Raw genomic sequence first — 26,037 nt, 5'->3', positions numbered from 1 at the left:
ATTTGTAACTGATCCATGGTCAGATAGGTTGTATCTGCGAGTGTAACGTTTGTGTTTGTGGAAATGGAAGCGGCAGCAACCGAAAGCCCAGCGGAGTTACCAAGAGAAATAAAAAAAATGGATAAGGAAGAGAAAGAAGCGGCTGCAATAAAAAATTTCCCGCTAATAAGAAGCTTTTTCAAAGCAAGAAATGAGCTAGCCAATGTTAGCTTAGAAGCATCGTCTTCTCTACTACCTATGCTCAGGCTCAGTAAGATAACTGTAGCTAATGTAGTGGGACAATGGTGTGGATTTGTGCATTTTATATTAAATAAATTTGGAGCTACTCCAAATTCCTCTTTTCCTCTCCCAGAGAGGAGCGGGGGGGTTAAACATCAACTTCAACAGACTGCTAAAGAGACCCCAACAGAAAGGGGGTGGAAAAGTTGCTTTCTCTAAGTGCTATCCCTGAGCAGCCTGATCATAAAACTGGCACGTTTTTGATCTACGAAGCTGATAACGCAGTGCCTGACTGTTAAACTGACAAAAGGGAAATTAACCAGAGATTACAAACAGCCTATCGGAAAGGCAGGAAATCCTAAACTGCCCTTTTGGGTTAATCTAAGCTTTCCTCATGTAACCTGAGCTCCCCCAAGTGGACGAAATAAGTATTACAGGCCATCGTCGGAAATGCCGTTAATGTATAAATGTCACCCACTTATTCTGACCAATAATGTGACAATAATTTCCTGTTACCAAATGCTTAACTTAGAACGGTACAACTGTTTGACCATTGAGGTTTGATTGTGGAAAATATTTGATTATAATACGCGCAAATAGATTTTCCTTTTAGACATTAAAGTTTAGAAAGGCAGTCCCTCGGGAAACCTGAAACGCCCCCTGGGGGAACCACACCCCAGGCAACAAAAGAGCGACACACGACGTCATTCTCTCTCTCTCTCTTGGCTCCCCTCCTCCCCTCGTGCTCTGGTCTTCCGCTCTGCTCTCTGGACGCTTCGGCACGCATCCGGCGTACCTCTCCAGGCAACGCCCTAAGAGTTCGACCAGCGCAACGAGGCCTTTGTTCGCTTGAAGCTACACACGCGAAGTGCCACGACATTTGTTTGTTTTATTTCCTTTGTTTGTTTATTTTCTTTCTTTCTTTTGTTTTGTTAAAGTTATCAGTCCGTTAAGTTATACTGGACTAATTCAGGAACGACCAAGTTCCATTTTTAAGCCTTTTCGTCAAGCCAACTTCACCGAGGTCAGACCAAGCCACGTGGTCTCGCCAGCGGCAACAAAGGAAACCTGAAAACAGCCGAATTGCCATATACGGAGAACCCCGGAGAATCCCTAGCAAAAAGCCAGGATCGGGCAGCTAGCGTGGGACCCGTGCAACAGGCCAAAGCAGGCCGTCGACAAGCCGTAAGAACCAACAAAACATTCTGTGGTCAGGAAAATGATTCCCACAATCGAAACTCCATTTCTCATTGTTCAGCCATTGTTTATTTTCCCTGTATTTAACCACCCTTTTATATCGCATTAGTTAGTTAATAAATTCACTGTAATCAAGAACTGTGTGTGTTGCCTATTTCCACGTCCCTGCCAAGAGAATTGAACCTTTAGATATGAGACTGACTGATTGATTTAAGATAATTTAGCGATTATTAACCAACTGATCAATAGTAATAATTGTATAATTATTAAAAGCTACCTAGAGGTCCGGAGACTCTAGGATTATAACAACTCCGGTGGTGCCCTTTTTAAACGACAGCTTTTTAGGGTAATATATTTTTGAATATTAAAATTCATAATTGGGTATTAATTCTCATAAATTTATTAAAATTCATAGCTAAGTTTTAGCCATGCTACACTAACTTTAGGAAAGAAACGGAAAAAGACAGAGGTGACGCCGGTCAGCAGACAGAACGAGGTAACTCCACCTCAAGCTCAAAGGCAGTGGCATCTCTTAAGAGCCTGCACTATAAGGATCGATTACAGAGAGAGTCCGGAGGGAAATTCTTCTCAAAGGGATTTCAGCTTTCAGAATCTTGTGGCTAACTATCCAGCATAACGGAGGGGGAACAAGGCCTGAGGAAAGACACGCTATTATATTACTATTATATAGTCACCATCCACCAGAAAAGTATATTGCTTTGTGTCACGCTCTGCCGGTCAGCCATTCTTTGCGTTGCACTTTTGAGTTTAGTATCTGCCTTATAGTATGTTGGGTTTTGGGGGTCTGTCTTGTCTGTCGTCTAGTGTTTAGTAACCCTTGTCATGTCTGTTACCCCAGTTATCCCTCTGCATGTCTGTCTCCCCTGCCTGTGCCTCGTTAGCCTCATGTCTTTCACCTGTGTTGCTCCCGCCCTGCTCGTTAGTCCCTGTGTGTATATATACCTGGTGTTTCTGTCTTGTCTTTGTATGTTGTCACCCTGTGTAGCAGTGTGTTGCGTGTCGTCAGCCTCACTCGTCAGCCTCACTCGTCGTGTCTCCCTGTTTCCCTGCCGTTATTGGATTTTGTATTTCTGTTGGACAGCCCTTGTTTTTGGACTCAGTCTATCAGCCACTCCGTTTGTAAGTGTGCTTGCTTTTTGTTATATTAAAACCACTGAACTATACCTGCTGCGCTCTGTGTCCTGCGTTTGGGTCCTCCAACCTGCTCCACCCTGCCTTCACCACAAAACCGTGACACTTGTTGCTAGCTGGACTTTGAGGATTTGATCAGCTACTTTGCAAACGAAAAGTCAAAAACATAAGAACTCCTAAAGGTGAGAGCTGTTATGCTATCTGTGAATCAGGAAACTTAGGCTAATAATATAATCTCATTGTGTGACCAGATAATGACATTTTCTGCTGAGTTTCTATGCTTTTGGAGTGTATGAAGTTGCCCAGCTCACTTGGTGACGTGTTGTGGTATTATTATTATTATTATTTATTATTATTATTATTGCAATTGTATCTTCAGTCAGTCATATTTCATAATTACTAGTGCGCTTTCTGCTTGGGTGATTTTCAGTGAACACTATTTTGCCATAGTCTTGAGCCACACACTGTCTTGGGATGATTGAATTCATTGTATAATTGAATTGTGATTTGTTAGTTAGATGGCAGTACTTGGTATATTGAACTGGACAGGCATACTTGCTGCCTACTCAGCTGGACTAATCAACAACTTTTCACCAATATGTGTGTGATTTGAAAGGCCAGCTTGGCTGGAAGTTCAAATAGCCAAATTAAGGTGGGCCTTAGCATCGTGTGTGTGTCTGTGCGAGTTGGTGGAGTCTGTCTGATGGGGAGAAGGTTCTATAAGGTGCCTGTTTGCTAGGTGTTAATAGCTTTGTTATCGACAGTGTGGAGCTTCAGTGCCCAGGGGCCCCTGTGGGTACTGGTAAAGATGCTATTGAGTTGCATTATGGGAAATGTAGGGTCCTGACAAGGAACTTAAAATTTGACCATTCTTTTAAAAATGTGTCATTTGCAAGTCCTCTAATTTTCATCACAAATATTGTCCCAGTCACCAGTGCCAGTATTTTATAAAATATTGTACACATTTTAGTTTACTGCCCTGCATCCTGACAGCCCCGCAGATGTTCTATATTTATAGTGTCATGAAATTTCCTTTTCCTAACAAAGACAAATGGTCTATTAGCCGTCTTCTATTTTACATGGGCTAATGAAAAATAGATACATCTTCTACAGTGCCTGGACATCAATAAAGAAACTGACATAGGGGATTCATTTATGCCTCCTCTCATCAGAGCTCATTGAGAATAATTGGGCGTGACAGGCTTATACAGGACAGGACAGTGTGGGTTGGAAATATCCTTCAGTGATGAAATTCAATTTCACACAATGTCATAATCTCTGCCATGTGGGATGGGACTGAGCTTTGAAATGTGGTGTTTGAATGGAGGGGTGGTTTTGTGTAGAGTCAACTCTTGACTGCAAAAAGCTATTTTTACAGCATAAGTATTATTAAGACCTCTCTGGACCACATGGCTGTAAAAAAAATAAAAATAGATCCCAGAGCAGGTGAACTACATTGAACTTGTATTTGATGTCTTAAAGTGACAATGAGACACAATAAAAGAAAGAAAGGTGTTAATGTCATCCAAAATAATATGATTATATTTAAAAAATATAGAATGCCCCATAGATATGGTGGTGATGGCACATAGATAAGATGCTTGCCTTTGGTGTGGGAGACCTGCGTTCAATTCCCACTGTGAGACATTCACCATTGTGTCCCTGAGCAAGATACTTAACCCCTAGTTGCTCCAGAGGCGTGTGACCTCTGACATGTATGGCAATTGTAAGTTGCTTTGGATAAAAGCATCAGCTAAATGTAATGTAAATGAATGAAGGGCCTGTGGTGGAAACTAAACCATTTAGGCAAAACAAATGAAACATTGACATCTCTAACTGCCGGTTAAGACATGATGCAAACTCATAGTTAGTCCATTAGTCCTTTACGGAAAGTCAAAATAAAGCTTTTGACTGCCTCTGTGAAAAATGGACAATCCTACATTTTCAGATTTAATTGCTTGCCAGTTTCAATGGAAATCACTTTTAATTATTCATTTAACACAGCAGGTGCTAAAAAAAGAGAGCCTAAAAATAACAAGAGCTTCATGACTGCTGTCACCTCTTGTCTTACGGTTCCCTACTAATTAATTAAAGATCAAAAAGAGTTCCATTTCAAAGCGAGACTCGATGATACTGCTTATTTTTTGCAATGGCTGTACAAAGTTATAATATGTAACTTTTTTCAAGTTGGAATTTTCTCGTATGTGCCTGTGAGCTTAAATCCAACTAATTCCTATTAATATTATACATATTAGTGTCAGTGGGAGAGTTTGATTTGGCTGATCAGTCTCAGCCATAAACAACAATGCAAAGAGCAGCACAGCTAAAAGAACACACACCCACAAACACAGTGAGCATCAGTATTGTATTTGTTTGGTTATTTATTACAGATTGGCTGCATCCCTTGCGTGTGCAGTGGCTGATGCTAAAGAAAAAAGCTTACACTGCTTAGCCAATGGAGACTTGTTAAGGCAACATTAGTGGCAATTCCAGAAACTCCACCTTTTCTACCCAGAAAACAACATTGTTAACTCCTTGTAGGAATTTCAGTGATCGTTAGAACACTGAATTGAAAGCAGCAATGTGGAAAAATAAGACAATCCTTTTGAAAATTAGTGCAGCCTATGTTTTTTAGCCTCAGTGTGCATTAGTATCTCTTTTAGTATAACAACTGGGGGCGCCAAAATTGGAATTTTAAAATTTGACACAAAAACGATTTAAAATCAATCATTTCAGATTAACAGTGACTGAAATGACGGTACTGTTAAAGTGAGAGATCAATCTTAAAAATTATGTTACACACTATACCACTAATTTGTTTTGCCAAAAACGTTTTGAGGGGAGCGTACTTGCTCCAAAGATATGTTGGGACGTTTTGTTTTCGTGTACTTGATAATTTTTATTTTTCCCAAGGACCTGCTGCAGAGGTTTCTTGGGTTTGCAAATTTTTCCTTTTTCCTTTTCGTTAAGTTTTTTTGACCTACAGGCTTGGATCCCAGAAAACCAAACCAGACGCCTTATTACAAGTGTTTTGCAAGGAAGAGGATACGGACAGAGTACCTGATACTATTGTTCCCAGCTCTTGTGTAGTTGGCTCCATCTCCTGGAACATTGGGAGGGAGGTCAGAGACCCTCTGTGCCACCCTGGTATTGCTCGTACCTTGGCTTTTCTCCATGGGCGTTTTAGGTGACTGTCTATGGAGGCTGACACCAAATCCTACATCTCTGCCTGTCACGTCTGTGCTCAGAACAAGAGATCTAATCTTTGATACTCTGGACTACTACACCCCGTGCGCATTCCTCAGCGTCCTTGCTTCTACTTAGCTTTAGATTTTGTAACCGACCTGCCGCCTTCTGAGGGTAAGACAGTGGTCCAGTGCATTGTGGTGTTCTGTGTCACTCTCCTGGCAGTGCTCGGGGGGGCGCGCCTATCTCTGGCTTCTCACACACCTGGCTCTGAGGTCGTCACCACACCTGCAGTACTTAAAGAGCAGCCACACATCCAGTCGCCACCGGAAGTATTGAGAATCATCCCTGGAAACTCAGTCCTGGAAGCTCCATATTGGAACCCAGTCTGTCTGCTTAGCTCACGTTTCAGTAAAGAAAGCCATAGGCTTCAGGGTTGGTGGTGGATGTAAAAAGCACAGGACTTTTACTCTGAAATCCTGACTGTGCATTTGTTTAGAACCTTCTACGTACAGAGAGGGTGGTTTTGCATCAAAGCATATTACAGAATAAGTCAGGGGCCAAAGTGGGAAAATACATGAACAGTCCATCGCCCCTACACGTTGAAGATACACACCAGTTTGGTCATGTGAAAACAGTATAGTTTTCACATCACTTTATGGATTTGCAAACAGAATGTAAAGGTTGGAAGTGTTATAAACACTTCCAACTTTTACATGCAGGTATTTTCTTTCCTCTGCAGCTGAACACTGTGTAATTTGTCAGTGAAGAGATCGCCCCGTGCCGTTTTTATGCATGACCGGCTCAACTGAATGCCCAACCTATTTGTGTGTGCTGTTATTTATGCTAATTCCTGATATGGAAGTAATTTAATGCAGAAAAAATATCAATTCAACCCCTCATAATTAATTAATGGAAAAATCATGTTGCAATTACATCTTTATAATAACCAAAAGAATATTAGATACATGCCCATTTTAAATTAATTTTACAGCATGTCAATGGTTTATAATTATCCAAGGAACAGAATGAGCTGGCCCATCTGCTGCTCAACATTTAGCTCAATATTTCAGCAACACTCCTATGATGCAAGAGTCAAATGGAAGATAACTGAGTGTTTTCCATCAAGCGATTAGATGAAGCATGCAGTTCTCAAATTTACTTTACATAATCTACATCAATTGTATTGTATTCTAATTAGGGTTTTGAAAAGAAGATACTGACACCGGTAATTTTAAATTGAAGCAGTCAAACGATGGCACTTTTGCAAACATTTAATATCAATATATTTGGCAGCTTTTTTTTCTAATTACCCAATTTTTCATATAAAGCGCCTTACAAGTGCCTTAAATACTGCCTTATATGGCCACTAGCATGAGGAAAAAACTGAGAAAACTGTGTTGAAGTCTGTGTTGAAGTCAGTCCAAGCACATACTCAACCAAATATGCGCTCAACCGAGTAGGCACTTGTACTGCCATCCCAGTGAGTTTGGCTCTTTGGCAGTGTGGTCAAAGTTTCATGTGTAGTACCCTGTAGACCTTTGTTCTAATCCTGTCCTGGCCTGTTCTGGTCTAGGGGGGGGCTCTGTCACAGGAGGTGGATGTGGTAGGCTAGTTGTACTGGTACAGGTTTAGCCGTGTGAGAGGGCTAATATGGGCCGGACTGTCTGTACAGATGGTTCAGACCATCCAGACGGCGAGAGTGGGAACCACCACGGCGAGAGTGGGAACCACCATTGCCTGCTACAAGGCTAAGTGGTTTGCATTCCAGCTCTGGTGTAAGGAAAGGGGGCTAAATCGCTTGACTTGCTCAATGCAGTTCTTTCTTTCCTGCAGTATATGCTAGAGAAAGAAGTATATAGCAGCCGTTTCTTCCAGCAATGAGAGCTTTGGTGACATTTGGCACCAAAGCTGTCACCACGTGATATTTGTCTTTGCCCACCATCTCAAGAAACGGGGGGGTGGAATGTAGCCTGCCTTTACATATGGCTGTATAGTAGATTCCTGATAGGTGAGAACATTGATTCAGGATGAGGTCAGAGTGTTCATAAAGATGTTGTATGCATGTCTAAAGTGACAAACTGATGTGAATGACCTGAGCATAAACATGTTCTGAGCATGTTCAATTGTGAATACAATCACATATCCATGACGCCTGTCTGTCATTCTCCTCCACTGCTGCCAGGCCTGCATTCTCCTTTCTCTGCTTGGGAACAATAAGTGGCACAAGCAACTCAATGTGATGAATCCTATCTGAGCCAGCACACTCGCTCATTCACTGCTCAAGCCAATGCAATCCAAAAACATTGAATGTGTTGATCAACAGCCTTTTTTCAGTATTTTAGACAAAAGGCCAGGGAGGGAAGGCTAGCTCCTGGAGGGATTTAAATGCTGAATTTCTGTGGTGTATATCTGTGCATGGTTTATGGGAGCTAGCACAAAAGTTATATTCACTCACCATTTGTTGAATGCATCACATATTAGCCTGCAGTTTCCCATCAATTTTTCTTCTGATTTGCAAAACAGGGGTGTAACATTTTTCTGTGTTAAAAATATATTCTTGTGTGTTTTCATGGTCTTCTTGTTTCTAATATACATTTTTGCTGTAAATAGCTTGTTTTTAGTTGAAGGAAAATGTATTTGGAAATGTTTTGGGGTATAAGAAGATGTAAATGCTTGAAATTATGTTAATTGTATTTTCCTATGAAATTATTAAAGCAATAGGACAGTATTTTAAAGACTTTGCCTTTATAGAATAGTCCGCTGATCCTGGATCAAAACAACTACTCTTGGCGAGACTCACCGTGGAGAGCGAGACCAGCAAACATCACAATAAGTGTTGGAAGTGGAATGCTAAGGACTGCGGATGATATGACTATTCTTAACATTTTCATCACACTCAACGCATAACATTTCTGATTGAACAACTACGTAGTTAAAATGTCCTTCAATCAGACAACTTTTGCTACAAATGAACACTGGAAGAGAACATTTAAACTGAAGAGGCAGACATCTAGGCTCTAGTCTGCAGAGTGTAGCCTATTCAAATAAATACGACCTGAGTTGGCTATTTGGTGTCACGATTGTGTGAAATTACTGGGGCGGGTTTTAAATGGTTTAAATTTAGGATTTGTGGGCTTTCCATTAATGTGTTGCTGCTGCTGCCCGCTGTTACTAAAAACTCATTAAACACATTAACATTAAAATGTTTCTTGTAGTTCAGGGAGCATAATTCAATCCCTTCATGCCTAAACAGAAATTGTGACCTGATGATGACACTAGTCATAAAAAACACAAGATTCTTTCACAGGGAACAACCACAGCTAATTTCATTGTGTAAGATATATATAATAAAGATTAATGTATGATTCTTACCAGCTATGTAATCCTCGACAGTTCGTAGTCTGAGGGCCTTTCCTTTTCTTTGGTGCCTCTTTACAGACAGACATGTGAAGGCAGCATGTTTCTGTTCCATCTGCTGTCTATCACTGGAGTGATGTCAAGCCACAGTTATGCACGGCAGATCTGCTGATTAAATTTGGTGCTGTCGCATAATAATGAGAGAATCCATTGTGCATATGTGCACATCAAACTTTGATGAAACAAACTTTGTTGTTTTCATTAATTGTTCTACACAGTTTGTCCTGAAAATCAACAAAGGTAGAGCCCCGGGTTTAAAAGGGATGTAGGTACCTAATGTGATTGGCTCTGACTACCACATCTTCTAACATGCCCATCTATAATGTTTTATGTTTTCTTTCTGATATCACCTCATATCCGAGTAAGCCACAGGTGTACCAGGTGAACCTGGCCACAAAATTAACAACAGCGTGCTTGGCACTCCGCACTGCAATCTGTGCCACACACAGAAAATGAAAATAGAACCCTGGATATTAAAATTAACATTATCATAAATGAAGCAAGGAGGAGGTTAGGTTTGTGAAATGAACTGCACCAGCAAACTGTGTTGGCATGAAGATATCTGCAAAGTAACCCAATGTACTTGAAATTTCATTAAATGTGTTGTATTTGACACACATTGAAATAACATACCTGAGCTAGTTGAACTGTTGAACTAGGAGAAAGTGAAACTGACATGACATGATCAGCTAGAGAGAAGACATATCACTCTGTTGGCGTTATGAGAAGTATACTCACTGTAAAGTGTTGTTACAGAGAAGAGCTTCTTCCCTCGTAAGCGGTTGTTGGCTCAAACACTGACAGCCAAGACAACAGACAAGTTTCCTTTTGGCAGCTATCACTACTGATGAAATTAACATTGAGCAAGAGTGATATGACCTGCCGCCGGTGACATCTGACATTTAACCGCCGGACAGTGTCGGCTGAAAAGGAGAAACTGCTACCTGAACTGTTTTTACACTGTCCTTTACTAATAATGAGAGTAAAGTGCAAAACCCAAAGATGTCCAATGATAAAAAATTAAAAACTGGAAAATCTTTTGATGAATGACTTGCAAGATTAATCAATTATCACATGGCTATAATTATCCAGTTCCTTTCAGTGATCAGTTAAGTTTGATATATTTTCATAAAGCTTGTATGTTCTTTCCTGAGACATTCTGTCATATATATAACATGACTGAGTTACTGTTGTCATATAGATGGTGCTGTCTGACACGCTTGCTAGGACCTGGGCAGTAAAGTATACTGACCCTTTAGTAGAAAGTTGATTTCAGACACAAAGCTCTGGGAGTCCACGATTGGCTCACAGCCTTGCTGGCACACACACAGACACACGCGCAGACAACTATCAAAGCTTTATAGTTCTTCTCCCATTTCGCCAGCGGTGGTGAGAAACTTGCAGACAGCACAGATTGCTTTTATGCAGCAGGTAATGATGTTGATGCCACTATTTAGCAGGGGAGACGATTGCACATGCCATCTGCGCTTTGGAGAGCAATCAATGGAAACAAGGATAAATGAAGAGATATCAAGGAGAGGAATCTCTACACCGTTTTCATAAAATGAATTTTGACCAGCAGGACCAGAGCTGACCCCGTCTCTTGACAGATTCTACATTTACAAAACCCTTCACGGATTTCCACTCAAACAAAGGCAGAAAATGACTTTCAGTACACTCCTCATTGGCAGGCTGCAGGATAAAGTCTTGAAAATCTTGTCTCTCTGACAGATCCTGTACTGTAATTGATAAGTAAAACTGTTTCAAAGATAATCTGTTAGTTAATCATGTGGCTGATTGATAGCACAAGTCATTTTCTGGCTGACAGCGACAACACATTGTGTTAACAAGTGATAACACACTCAGCTACACTTCACCTACAGCCTGCCAGGAATATGAGACAGGTAGACGTTACATGAATAAAGTCTACAGTAAAGAGATCCGACTTGTATTAGACATCATTTTATACATTCTGGTTGTGATGAATTGATCTTACCGGGAGAACAAACTGGATACTAAGCTCAATCTATATGGATCTTGAAATCAGTCAGTATTCAGGGTCAAATTTGGCCACATTTGTTCGGCCCTCATATAACTACATTTGATTCATTTTACGATTTAACAGAGGACCGACATGACACACCACTGACCCATTCTGCAAACATGGTTTAACTAATTCAGGCTAACATGCTGTTATCAGGCTAAAATTATCCTGTTAATTCTCATTTAACTAAGTGGGCTCTAAAAAGACAGACGGATTGATTTGTTAATCCTGGATGAAGTTATCTTGAATGACAGCATGGTCTTATTTTGAAATAATAATTAATTCCAATTTATACATAATACTGTCAATGGTTAAATGACAGTAGTTGAGGTTGATGTGCAGCTGCAGCTGTGAGGCCCTGCTCCTCCTCTGCATAGCCTGTACCAAAAACCTCACTTATGTCTTTAAAATCCAATGAACACAAACGAGTCTATTTGCCAAATATCAATCAGTAGAGATTTGCTGGTTAGTGCGTAGAGAAGCTAAGAAAGGCTAGTTACCTTAAATCCTGTGTGTTGGAAGATTGGAAGATTTAAATAATTGCTGAAGGTATGTGCCAGCTGTGCGTAAAGTGTGCAGGATTTTGGAGAGGTGTGAGTGTGATCCTCTGCCATCGAGTTGAGCAGAAGGAAAAACAAGCGAACAAAATCCACAGAAAAACATGGAGGAGGAGTGATAATGCCTCCACAAAGTGCCCTTTCAGTACATTTTTATTTTCATTATTTATTTTTATCTTTTATTTATTTTGTCTTGGCATGTGCTCCAACATTATCCTGCACCCCAAGCTTTTGTCTGAGCACATGGGTCAGGACAGGGCCGGTATTTATCAAGCTTCTCAAAGTGCCATTTGAGTCTTAAGTGCTGAGAATTCATGTAATTTACTTCTACTTTTAAACTTAAGAATAAAAGCAAGTTATGAAATTTCTCAAAGCTAAGAATCACTCTTACTCTCCCAGTTATTTAAGACAGCTCCAGAGGTCTCTCAAGTGGTTAGGAGCTGCCAGTTGGGCTTGTGATGGTGCTGTGGAGACATGCACAAATCTTTCAGGAGAGGAAGAATGTTTTTGAAATATTTGACGACGTGCAGTTCATAAGACGGGGTCGGACAGCGCAGTCATAAACTCTGTCAGCGAGTTGGTGAGGGACGTCATCTCACCTGTGACTTTACACAGTAATGCGTTTTCAGTTAAACTGAAGGTGGTGATGACGCTTCGTTTCTTTACCACAGGACAAACGCAGCAGTGCTGATGATTTTGGCCGTCATAACCATCAATAAGCCGAATAGCCATGGAAACAATTATAGCACTTACAGCTCCACGCACTGTGAGCGTTTCATCGACTTCCCAACAACACCCCCCCGTAATCGGACAGAAGCAAACACAGTTCATGCATAAAGCCGGCAATACAGGAGTAGTAGGGGCCTTTGATGGCGCTCATATAAAGATAAACCTTTTTATCTTTCATTTATTAATGTGTAGGTCTATATCATAATGTATTATCTTGAAAATTCTTTATTGTTAAACGTGTGTTGAATATAAACTCCTCTTAGGAATTTCACCATTCAATGTGAATTTATCTGAGAATTTTCTTAAATAAGGAAATCTATTCAGTGGTTGGTCCTTGGCTACATCGTCATGCAAAATCCTGTTTGCGGCACAGCAAAGTGTCGTGAATCAGCACTAAGACTGACACCTAATATTTAGTCCTCCACTTCACTCAAAGTAGGACTATGATGCTTGATTAATAACTTTTAGGCACAGCTCTGAGCCAAGATGTTTTTGATTCTTAACTCAGTTCTTAGTAGTGTTCTGTTGAGTAATTAAAAGCTTGATAAATACGGGCCCTGATCTTACATTAACAGGTCGAGGGGCAATTGATGAGTTGAGATAACTGCAGGTATCAGAACATGTTGAGCTCTGAGGGTTCGGGACTGGTGCAGGTTTGCAAACTGGCCCCCAGCAGAACTCGCAAACTCAAAATAAAACCTCACATGTGTGAACTTTTCGTATTACATGTTTTATTTGTTCGCAGTAATCATTTTGTGTTGTAAGTTATTATGATTATACGCCTCCCTGTATGGCATCCTGGACATTTGAGTGGCTAAGATCATGCTCAGAATAATTATTGTATTAATGTATTTTGTTTTTTTAGCTTGGTCTCGCCACTGTTATTTACCTGGTTAATATCATTTAAAATGCTTTGTGTCACTTTTAAACAAGGGAAAGATATTTGTTTTAGCCAGTGGTTGTCAGCAGCTGCTTTGGTATGTTAGTGACTGGCGGTCATCCTTGTTTAGAAGGAAGTGAGCCCAGTTGAAATTCATCTAGCACCTGGATGGACAGTGCCATCATTCAGTGTGTGTAACACATGCACATAAGGAACTGCATATATTTATAAACATATACAAATGACTAAACGGATTCTCCCTCACTGTAATAATCTCTCTTCACAGTCCGGTCTCTATTGAGTTAAAGAAAGCAGAGTTTGGATGTTTGCTTATGATAAAAATATGTTACACAGTCACAGGATAAGCGGTAGACAATGGATGGATGGATGTTACAGAGTCTGACTGAAAGCTTTCCAGTTTGATGAAAAAAAAAACATTATCTAGTGTTAGATCCTGACCAATCCTGTCGCCATGTGGGGAGATTTAAATGATTAATGAAGTTGCTGCTGTTGTGCCATTCATGTGTAAAATTACTCACAGCCCTCTCTCACATCAGAGTTATTAGACAAAACATTCATGTTTCCGTGTGATGAATACAGGTGTTTTATCAACTGCACAGAAAAGAGCCGACATTCGACAAGTTGTTGCAGGAACAGAACACCAGTACTGACGTTTCTACAGAACCTCGGGTCATCCGGTATTTAGTTAGGTAGTTAGGTAGTTCTATTGTGGTTCCAATATGAAATACATGGTCAGTTTGAAGGATAAGAATATGTTTTCTACTTAAGTACCCTGACGTGAATACATGCCTTCACCTCAGCTAACAACACAAAGGTGGCCATAGCAGATTAATGGCGCAGAATGTAACCTAAAATAGCATACTGTATTTCTTCACTTAAACTAAAAATAGGCTCTATGCAAAAAAGGGACACAGTGTCCATAGTGACAGTGAGGCTGCATGTTATCTGCACATCCACAGGTGTATTTATGCAGAATATACTGGCTTTCTGCCTGTGAATCCAGTGTTTTCTTATTTTGTTGAAACTGAATCTTGGTGTCCACTTTTGACATGTGGAGGTAAGGACATAATAATAATGACAAAGCAAATGCTTGGTGCAGGGAAAGCACAGACAGCTGCAGCTGTTTGTCCTGTCTGGCATGTTTTGTTTTTTTACTCGTGTGTCTTGGTTCATATGAGATACCGAAACGGAACAGAAATTTGTTGTATCAATTGCAATGACAATAAACTTCCTCATATCGTTATGTCCTGCTGATTCTGAGGTCATTGTCGCGTGATAAAAAAACATGCTGAATAAAACACCAGTTCCAATGGTAATTAGCCTGTACATGCTAAGGAATGTAAGTAGCACTACATTTGGTGCCAGGAAAGAAGCAAAAGGCAGGAAATGGAGCCCTTTATGTTTACGAGTACACTGCTATCGCTCCATGAACTTTGTAGACATGTAGACATACCTCATGACATGGTAAAGTAACCTCAGATCGTACACACTTTTAAAAATACTGGACATTAGATTTCTATTTACCGTTACCTCTTATAGGCATTTTTTTGGACACTGTTCAGCTTTAGCAGTGCAATGTGACGAAACAGTGACAAACAAACAATGCGGATTAAGTCAGGAATGACAGACGCTCTGTCTCTCAGCCGTCTTTCTCGCTTGCTCTCTCTCACCAAAATACCTAACTACTGCATAAAAACAGAAATGTTCAAAACTCCAGCAGATTATTTTTAAGATCATTTTGCATTCCCTACCATCTTAATACAGTCATTTAGTTTTACACTTATTAGCAATAGGTCTGTGATCGGATATCACTTGGCAAAAGTCTAGTTTACATTTCCACAGAATGTCGGCGGGGTCTAATGTATTTGTTTGTCCCTCGCTCTTCTCCTGATCTAACAACATGGGTGAGGGAAGTGTGGAAGGAGGGACGCCAACAATCCTCTACAGCTCAGATTCACTCTACAGGACCTTTTTGCTCTGTATTCACTTAACACTGATGAGCCAATCAATTCTGAAGGATTTGATTTAAATCCCTCTCATTATTATACCCCATTCAGAAGCTTGACACTCTACTTCACTGCTGCTTCACTGTTACTTATATATATATATATATATATATACTTTTTAAAATTAATTTTTATATTATATTTTTTTAACAGCATGCAGGTTACATTATTGTATATACTATATACTTATTGTATAAGTCACACTTACCTTGGTATCTGAGCAGGACTGAGCCACCCTGAGACCTCTGGCTGTGGAAGCGGATAGAGATCTGATTGCTGTGGCTTCGTACTACCAACCCTCTTATCAGAATGGACTCATTGGCCAGCATGGTGTTCTCCCCGTGGCCCACATCTTCAAACACCACCTTGTCTCCGTCAGATAGATTCACATTCATCACCTGACAGAAAATAGAGTAGGGATTAGACCATTTATGAGTCATATAAAAACAAAACACCACAAGATCTAGATTCTAGGGTCTAGAGTCACTGACTATTTAAAAAGGCCTAGGCGCTTCCTACACCAGATGATGTTCAGTCTGAGAACATGGTCTTGTTCTGCACAGCAACTTGACCAACACTGTAGTTTCACCATGGTATTTCCAAAATGTTTTGATAGATTAAATCCACCTTTTGGTGCTGAGCCAGAAACAGGTACCAGTATGTATTTATTTTGTCACTGCCTCTCCTCATCTGTGTTTTGGAGGGACATAGAGAAGTTTGTTTATGACAAAACTGGACATTCTATAACAATCATGCCTAAATAAATTATTATTTAATTCAAATCAAAATGTAATAAACCTTTGAGTTACCGGACAAATCCTGTACTTGTAGTTGGTAAATTACACATACATAAGACATGAGGCAAGATTCTCTAAGTCCTTCCTAAGCCTTGATATTTTCCTGGTTAACTTCAATGTGCATGTAGATACATTAACCCTTATGACAAACAAAAAATTAACACATACTGGTATATTTTAAAGAATTATCTTTTGTGGCCCCTGATTAAGTTATATTAACTTTTATTGAATTTGTTACTTTTAGATTCCTTTGATTCCATGGCATCTCTACCAACTTAATGTCAGCTGTATGTTTATAATGTTTAATAATGAAAGGAAGCCACGTCAATCACATCCACAATCACACAATTACGTAGCCTAAGCCTAAGTACAGTAGGATTCTCTTACCACCCCGGTTACCTTTTTCTAAGTCCTTATGAATTCTCCTGCACATCTTTCCTCGACCTCATGATGTTTTTCATCAACTTTAAGGAAAAGTGTTTGAGAAAAGACAAAGGATGTCATTTTTTGACAGTTCGGCCCCAGTCCCAGTTGTACTAGTTGTAAATTCAAGGGCTTTCATCAGAGGGCCATAGGCTCAGTGACCATCGTGTCACCTCATTTGGTGATAGATAGTGACTTACTTGTGACTAGTGACTTATTTGAAGAAAAGTTTATTACTTTAAATACATGTAAAATGGGGAGGGTCAGACGCACACATTACACTCTAACACTCTAAAATGAGACGTAAACTAGTAAAAATTGAAAGTCAGTGAAAGTTAGGTTCTTGGTCCCACATCCCCAGAATATGTGAGATGTGAAGGACTTAATAAAATGACAACCCTGCAAACTCCATCAGCAGAGGCTGACCGTCAGATGCAGCTGAAAAAGCTATAAGTGGATTTCTCTGTCAAGCTGCTGTTTCCAAAGTCAAGAACGGTTATTTCTTATTATACCATATGTGTTTTATTATTCTTTACACTGTTGTATGCATACTTGTTATGTTTATGCTGGTTTATCTTTGTCATAGCTGTATGTGTGTGTTTTTGTACATTTGTTCTTAGCACTGTGTGTAGGGTTATTGAGATGTAGTGAGTCAAAGTGCTCATATTATAATTGTAATTCCTTGCTTGAAGATACTTGACCAATGCATTTATACATTTCATTCTGATTCACCAAGGGAGTGCAGAGACAAACAGAACACCAGGGGTGACCATATCAGAAAGTCATACTGTTTACTAACAACATAAAATGAGTTGAAAGCTGGTCATAAACAGAGCCTCTCTCTGCCTGTCACAGCCATGTATATGTAAATCAGATGTAAATTTCACTATTTACATAATATGCATTTGCAGTCACTGCCATTTACATCAAAATTGCCCCAAACTTGCTAACACTTTGCGACAGCAGTACCCCACATTATGCAGGATAATTTCAAAAGCGGCATAAAGGTTTTGCACAGAGTTTATCCATTCAGAGTGGCAGCCATTGTTGTTTCCACATTGTGTACCATTCGTCAGCCAGTGAGACAGCAAAGCAGAGAGTTTTTCAATTTCAGATCAGATAATAAAATGCTCCTATTATGAAAGGGCTTCAGGGCACAGGAGTGTCTGCCTTTATGGATTTATTTTACATCTGAAGCTATTTGCACTTGCAATTTGTGATGAAAGGGTTATTAGTTGCACAGTTCAGGGGCTTGTTTGCACTTCAAACTTGCATGAATTTCCAAGTGAAAAAAAATCAGCACTTTGGTGAAGTTCAGAATGTTGACCTGAGGGACTCCTTAGGTGATCTTGACCTCTGTTCAAGCACTGTCTCTGACAAGTGTAATGCAGGAAGAGACAAATATTTTATCACTGATAACATAGCATGTGTCATAATAAGCAGCCCTGGAAGTCTGCTTTGCATAGCGCGTGTGCACAAATCAAAAGAAAGAAATATGGGAAAAGCCAAAAGGACAATGTAGAGCTTAGTGATTAGAATACAGATAGGCCTGATAATTGTCAGCTTTTCTCCTTTTTCTGACAGCACGTCAGGGGGGAAATGTTGATTCTATCAGCTTTTTCATTCAGGCGTTAAAAGGAAGGCGGCTTCTTGTCTTCACACAGCCCTCCATAGATTGTATCGTCTGCCTCCTATCTCACCTAGCTGGGAGATGAATCCACAGTTCTCCTGAGAAAAGCTGCTCAGGCAGTCTGTGACGTGTCCGTTAACAGTATGTTCACATTATGTGAATATCTAAACCAAACTTCAGGATATTCAGGTCCCTGTTTTCACAGTGTAGCCGTACATGTTGGCAAATTACCAGTGATGGGGTTGTAGTGTTGTGTGGAAGAGGGAGCTAAGTCTGAAGGTGAAGATTTTACAAGTAAATTAACATTCCAAACCTTTCCTGAGTTTTTGGTAGTGACTGGAATTGTATAAATAAGCTTCCACAATTAGTTTCTTTTTCTGGTTTTCATAGATATTCAGTCCGCCAGGGATGTTTCAACCTTAATCTGGGCCCTAGTGTACACTTTTAAACCACAAAGCAAACACAAAGTAAGTAGGCAAGTGTGTAAACAACTGTCAATTGTCTATCTGTTTACAATGTAAAGACCAAGTCCTCATTTTGATCAATCAGACCATATATCCCTGCTTCTCCTGCTGTTTTGAGTGCACAGATAAAAACATGTTCCTCCCAGGAGAACCACATTAATCTTGAGGATGATCAGTGACATCAAACATCAAAGTCAACATCCCAGCCAGTCTGGACCCATAAGCTGTATAGAAGAAGTGGATGTAGTCATGGTGACGTCACCCGTTGGTTTGTGGACTACCATTCTGAAGCCTCGAGTTTGGCATTTTGGCCATTGCAATCATGGTTTTTTGCAACAAGGCACCGTACATGATTTGGACCAGAGGGTGGGGCTAGCTAGCTTGGTAAGCTAGGTGCATCCATAATTCACGTTAAGTGTGATTTTAATCAAAATGGAAATTTTGGTTGAGAACAGGCTTAAAGCTGAATAGCGCAGGTCAAATTCATACATCAGCTGAGAAGTAGGTTCATTTTGCCATGAAGTCTAATGCAATCTGACTTCTTCCTGCAACCAGTAGAGAGGCCACCTGCTGTCCATTAGAAAGAATGCAGGTTTATGGCACTTCCGCATTGGCTTCACTGTTTTAGACCTGGAGGTTCACGCTTGCCTGGACCCTCACCAGTTTGTGTTCAGAACCAGCAGATCCACAGAGGTCAACGTAAGGAGGAAGTAAGGACAACCTGGGAACAAATTTGTTGCCTCTTTAATTTATACTGCAACAATAACATTTCTGTTTGTGGAAACACCACAATAAAATACAATATAACCCAAACACTCTCTATCACATGATGTTACTCATCACAATCAGTCTACCTGTATTGTAATAAAAATGTGGAACTCTGGGAGGGTTTGGCAGACTCATTAAAAAAAAGATGACGCACCCAACTGTTCTGGATGGGAACACAGAGCGAGGACTGGCAAGAACTGATGGTCTTGAGGGAGTTATTAGCAGAGAGAGAAGTCCAACCTACTACTGATGAAGATGATAAGATGCAGCTGAAAGCTCTAAGGAGGAAAGCTAATAATTGGACCTTAGTTATATTATTCTGTCAAAATAATCGTCACATTATTCACATTTATTCATCCTCCTTTCACAAGTTGTGAGTCATGCCGTAAGTAGGCAGTCGGGGACTGTGTTACAAAGTTTTTCTTTTAGCTTAAAATGTAAGATGAGGGAGGAATTGATGACTGTCATCACTTAAACCCACTTAATGCTTATATAATATGCTGTACATACATTTCATTATTCAATTACAGTGCACTTGTTTAAACTGAAACTTTACTTTCAGCCCACGTACAGTGGGAGCCTATCCAGCCTGAACGCAACATGAATGACTCATACTGTACGAGCTCAGCGGCCTCTGCAGCATGCTTGTGTATAACAAGTCATAATGTGCCGTTAATGAACTCATGGACACACCATCAGGATAATAGTGTGCTGAACAAAGGGCATCACCAAGTAATCACATTATGCCTCCGGCTCAGGGATAATAAAACACTTGAGGGAACATTGGGAGACTTAATCCAATTTGCCCTGGCACCAGTCCACCTTCTGGATAACTAACTGTACCTCACAAATATAATCATGAGTGGAGAACCCGGGTCTGGAAAAATAGTTTTTACTCTGTCAACATAACGGATCACAATGCACTTTCAAATCATTGGCTACAGTAAAAGCATCTTGAGGTATCTAAGGAAATTGAGACATATCAACACATTACTATAGTAAAATCTATTGAAAGCTACAGCAGTGGTTGTGGATGCCCTTTTTTGTTGTACTGCTGTTTAGCTGAGAGCACAGCATGATTACTGAACTGAACTGCCTAACACAGTCCTGAACAATTCTTCTAAAACTGTCAATTCCACTTGCTACAGTGCATTAGCTTTAGCCTTTATAAAAACAGTAACAATAAAAAAAAATGGTTGGAAACACTATAGACTGTTAATTGGTTGTTTTGAAATACTGAACCACAGAATATTCTCAAGAAGAAGAATAGTAAAACAGGACTAAGTCTACAGTCAAGTCAGCAGCTCAAAGAGCCTGTAAAGTAGTATACTAACAATAACAATGCTAACAGCTGATGCTTAGCAGATATTGCAGGTATTTGGTATCTAAACCAAAGCATCAGACAAACTGAAATTTTACCTGATGATGCCACTAGATGAAAAGTCAGAAAATCACTTAAAGTTCAAATTAGAGGAACATAAATGTCGGAAAGTCCGTGACAATCCATCCAAGGTATTGAAAGATTTCATTCAAAATCAAAAACAGCTGGTGGCTCTACAGAAGTCAGGGCATCCCAAAGCCATTAATATATGTCCTCAGAGGATGATGAGTATCAAAACACTGAGATATTTCAGTTTGGACCAAAGTGGTGGACCTCCCAACATTGCCATCACTAGAGTAATGGTACTAACATTGCTACAGACGAACAACTATGTACACAAGTTAACGTTCTATCAATTTTGGAACCCACTGACTATCGTCTGATGACGATTTAGCCGCTGTGGGTAACGGCCAATGTTCTGTGGCTTCAGGTGTAGAAGTATAATGACTATAATAACTTAATCTTTCTTGCACTGGTCTGATTAGCAATCTAAGAACCCGTAGGCTATCATCTGACGATGATTTGAATGCAGATACATTTTTAAAAGCTAATCTTGTTACTTAACTCACACATTGTGAAGAGGTGCTGCTTTTGACATCGGTAGTGATGGAATCTTGGCTAGGCTATACAATAACTATCCAAAAATGTTGAACATTCAAACACTGAAGTTTATCACTCCATACAAATTATGTAAGTCAGAGATTTTCATAGTGGGAGGTGGGCCTCCCCAGGGGGGATCCAAACAGTTTCAGGAGAGGCTCAGTAAATAGAAGTGAAAAATTACATTAGTTGTGAAAAGGAGGGAACATAAATAGACTACATAGACTAAATGTGTGTGATTTGGGTTCAGAGATACAGTAGTGATGGGGATGTTTAATGTCTTTCCCAAAGTCAGAAACAAATGAATGCCTAAGCACAAATCTTTTTTGAAAGCTCCTGATGAGAGTGATAAAACATTTAATCCATGTCATCATTATGATATAAGTGGAGGCAAATAATATGACTGTGACACAGTAAGCTCATGATGTGTGCGAAGAGGTCTGAGACTGGGTGGATGGATGAGCAAGTGGTAACCACCATTGCTGACTGTGGTAATGTGTCGCCTGTACATGATCCAAAAATTTGACTTTTATATTGGAGAAGTAGTTCTCCATAGCCACCAAAATACACATTAGCGGGACCTCTCATTTTTTTAAGTCAGGATCTAGTGGCCAGTGGTACTGCATTTCTACATGTGTGGTTTTCAGCCTTGGTGGTAGTCACTTTGCCTGACCACAAGTAGTCACTTGGGAAATGTCAGATCAGTTTAATTAAGCCTTGGCTATGTTAGTTGGAGAACAAGCCATAATAACAATTCTTAACCCTAAAGCAAAATAAATCATTGTTAATGTTGGCTTAAACTTTTCCTGACAAGTGGCCTCTTGTGGTCATGCAACATTAGAGTCCTCTCTAACCTTCAGTTACACAGGTTATGTTTTTTTGAGGACTTGTATGAGGAATTATTAGAAATTACTAGCATCTGATTTACCTCGCTGATTATGTTGTAATAGATTACAACATAATCAGCGAGGTAAATCAGATTATACTTTGCTGATCAAAAAATTATGTAAAGGCAAAACTGATTATCTCTAAAAAGCAGTGCGATGGGCAGATGCAAACCAATACAAATTTAAAAATGTGTGTGTATGTAATATTGGGTATATTAGCATGCAATCAGTTGTTCAAAATAACTTTTATGAAGAACTGATGTTACACCACATAAAAGCCCTCTACTGAAATATATTCCTCTTTATTCCATCATGTAACTAACATGTATATACTGAATAACTAAAGCCTCATAAAAACCTCTTGTCTCTTGCAGCAATGCAGCAGAGAATAGAAAACACTGTGCGCTGTGGTGTAAAGAGAAAAGCCTCTCTGACATCCATTTTCTTTATAAAAGCAACAAATGACAGCTGAATAATTCAACTGACACTCCCTCATTAAATATAAGCCGACAAATTTGGGGGACAGCATGGAGAATGAGAGCAAAACAGGGACAGATGGAACCCTGGGATATGGTGTTGACTAATAGATCAAAGTCTATAAATGTGTGTGTAAATGTGTGTGTGAGTGTGTGGAGAGACGAGTGAAAACAAACACAGCAACACAAAGAAGGAGACGGAGAGAAATAAGGGGGAGATCCAGTGTAAGGCAAAATCATATTGAAAGTTGTCGACTGTTTTTCTGGATTATATATTCTTGTGTTCTCCTTTGAGACTCTTTGTTGATTTTATTTTGTGTAACGCAGATAGGAAGTCAGGCCCAGCACAGAATAAGAGGTCTCTTTACCTCTAATTGCTCACCTCCTTCAAAACATCACACTGCCTCTCTTCATCCCTAATTACAGCTTTATAATCTGCTAAACCTGTCTCTTAAACGCATCAAACTGTGTTTTATGTATCACCCTATCATAAAACTGAAATACTGTATAGTCCACATGTTTCTATAAGGAGATGTATGATGTGACTGAGTGTGTGTGTCTGCTAATTGACGGCAGTAATTAAGAGGGAGGTGAGTAAATAATGGAGTTGAGGGAACATCTGTTTCAGCAGGAGAAGTTGGTCACAGTGAAGAGAAAACAGAGTAAATGCCACTGATGAATGACATTTTTTTCTCTTCTTCCTAACTCTCTCTGAAGTAAGAATCCCAGCTGAGAAAATATTAACAGGTAGAGTAGCACTGAAAACTAAATTCAGACTTCCAATTACCTCACAACCTATATATAGGTTGTCTCCATCTGTTTAAAGCATAAGTCTGGTGTTTTATGTATTAAAATACACAAGAATATGGACTTATATATATACTGTACTACTGTGTATATATATAAATATATACTATATACTGTAGATCAAGTAATATTACTTCCAAACACAAAGTTAATCTCATTACAAATGGAATAACCACGTCCAAAGGATCATGTGACCTTTCAAATAGACATTTGTGAAAAAATTTCAAAAATCTATTATGTACAAAAACACTGCATTCAAGTTAATATAAGTTATATTAACTTGAATGCATATTTTATTATTAGTTAATATAAACAAGCTATTCAGCAGAGCCACTTTGCTCTACACAATGATTTGATCAGAAACATTATATTATATTAGATATACAGTCATAAATGGACCATTTCCAAATCACTTTCCCCCGATGGCTATAAAAGGGCATTATATCAACTAGTAAGTAGCTTACATTAATGGACTGTACAGTACTTATCAATAATGAATAAACTGTTGCATATTAATTGCACTAGAATTCTTTTATCATTTTCCCAAGAGTGATTGTTGCAATAGATTGCACAAATGTTCCTATTTTTGAAGCACTGAAATCTTCTCACAGTCCGTCAGTGTGAGACATGCTAGTGTTTTAGTAAAAAGCTCTCTGCAGCAGTCTGCCTTAATGACCAGAAAGAGATAAGATTATAATGCGGCAGGGCATTCAGTCAACATTCACTAATCCTTTAACCAGACTGTTACCTTTATTGTTATTGTAGTGCTTGTGTTTTCTTATTATATTAATTTGAATAGAACACAAATAAGCTTACTCAATTACTTTAAATTTTTAGCTTATTTTTCAAAAGCGAGATTAAGGCTGGATTTTAATTACTTTTACTGTAAATGCCCTGAAAACACATTTTCTCAATCAGCTTCTTACTATGAGTAGCAGGATTCTGCATGAACACACTACTTTCTTAATTTTTTTCTCTGTGGACCAAGCTCAAGGCCAACTTATACTTCTGGGTCAAATCTACGCTGCAGCCTGACTTGCACCTCCCCAAAAACGTAAGTACATGTTGTGGTGACCAGGGGTGGACTAATCTGGCATACTGGGCAAATGCCCGGTGGACCGATGCATCCATGGAGCAGGTATAACGTAAATTAATTATTTATAAAACTGTTTAAAAAATGGGCCAATGTACTGGCCCAGAGCACGGACAGCGGCCCATTGGTTAATTTTCTATACTGATACTGGGCTGGCCCAATCCCATCTCTTATTAGCCCCAAGTCCTTCTCCCTCTGGCCAAAAAAAAGAAAATCTTGAGATGGATGCCGGCAAATGTGCCAAAATAACCCATATGAGACTGCATTAGTTTTAACATAAGCTTCAGTACCCGACACTGTGCAGTCACAGTCAGGAGTAAAGGAGAGCTGTGGCCACTGCCAAGAGGAGGAGGCGTGTGACAGAGTCACCGCGATGGCCGAGGAACACAGAGAGCAGGAGGAGAGTGGAGGTGAAGCGGTAAGCTTGAAGTAGCTCAACCTGTAGGGAGGGAGCAGGGAGGGAGGGTCACAGGTGTCTTGTCTTGTACTCGTGACCCCAATATTACGCATTGCCACGTCCTGTTGGCTAAGTGTTTCCTCACACCCCTCATCTGAGCCCTTAAATGTCCCCACCACTTTTCAACACAAAGTGACACCATGTGTGCGCCATGCCATAATGATAATGATTATGATTACTTCAACTGAGGTCAATGATAATAATATAATCGCAACATCATAAAATGAGACTGTCACCTAGTGCTGGTGATTACTCGCGGCCAAACAGCGCAGCATAAAGCTATTTGACATTGTTTAGACACTCCACCAGCAACTTGCATTTTGGTGGTGAAATTGCAGAGCGACACAAGAACACCAAGGCACAAGGATAAATGCTCATGACCGCCTACACTTTCGGATACGGCTTAGAAACGAAGCAATTGGCCTTTAGTTGTGAGAAGGTGATGTCATGTGTTTCCGGGTGTTACAGGGTTTTGTAAAGGCAACTTCCACACTGGTGTCATTTGCATGTAATTTAATCAAGATACTGAACAGCCGTGCGTAATGGTGCATGCGCTCTGCAATCAGAGGCTGCAGATATATAAACTGCCCTCCTACCTTCAGATGGCTTAATGAACAGTCACATTAGCTTTCTTAGTTTCTTATTGTAGTAGCAAGATGATGTCTGAATCCTCAGCCTAAGAACAGAAATATCTCTTCTTCCTTTTCACTGCCTCATCTGCTACTCCAACACCCTGACCGCCACCATGCAGTCTCAGTCTAATTCCATCCAAGCTATCCACGCACGCCTTCAGTCCCCAGAACATGTTTCAGCCACTGACACAGCATCAGCGTCTCTCTTCAC

The 26,037-nt window shown here is 39.8% G+C and overlaps 1 protein-coding gene across 3 annotated transcripts in view; it reads right to left on the bottom strand.

Annotated features, from left to right (window-relative positions):
- sez6b (seizure related 6 homolog b) overlaps positions 1 to 26,037 on the bottom strand; it is a 225,338-nt gene that overhangs the window by 73,832 nt on the left and 125,469 nt on the right. For all 3 annotated transcript variants that reach the window (XM_038694227.1, XM_038694228.1, XM_038694229.1), the window contains exon 4: positions 15,620 to 15,809. In XM_038694227.1, coding sequence (XP_038550155.1) covers positions 15,620 to 15,809 — 190 coding nt within the window. The remainder of the gene's footprint in view (positions 1 to 15,619; positions 15,810 to 26,037) is intronic.

This window comes from Micropterus salmoides, unplaced genomic scaffold (assembly GCF_014851395.1).
Source record: "Micropterus salmoides isolate LMB-PRFRI ecotype aquatic unplaced genomic scaffold, ASM1485139v1 Ms_hic_scaffold_3, whole genome shotgun sequence".
NCBI classification, from domain to species: domain Eukaryota; kingdom Metazoa; phylum Chordata; class Actinopteri; order Centrarchiformes; family Centrarchidae; genus Micropterus; species Micropterus salmoides.
This window is presented reverse-complemented; position numbering and strand designations above follow the sequence as displayed.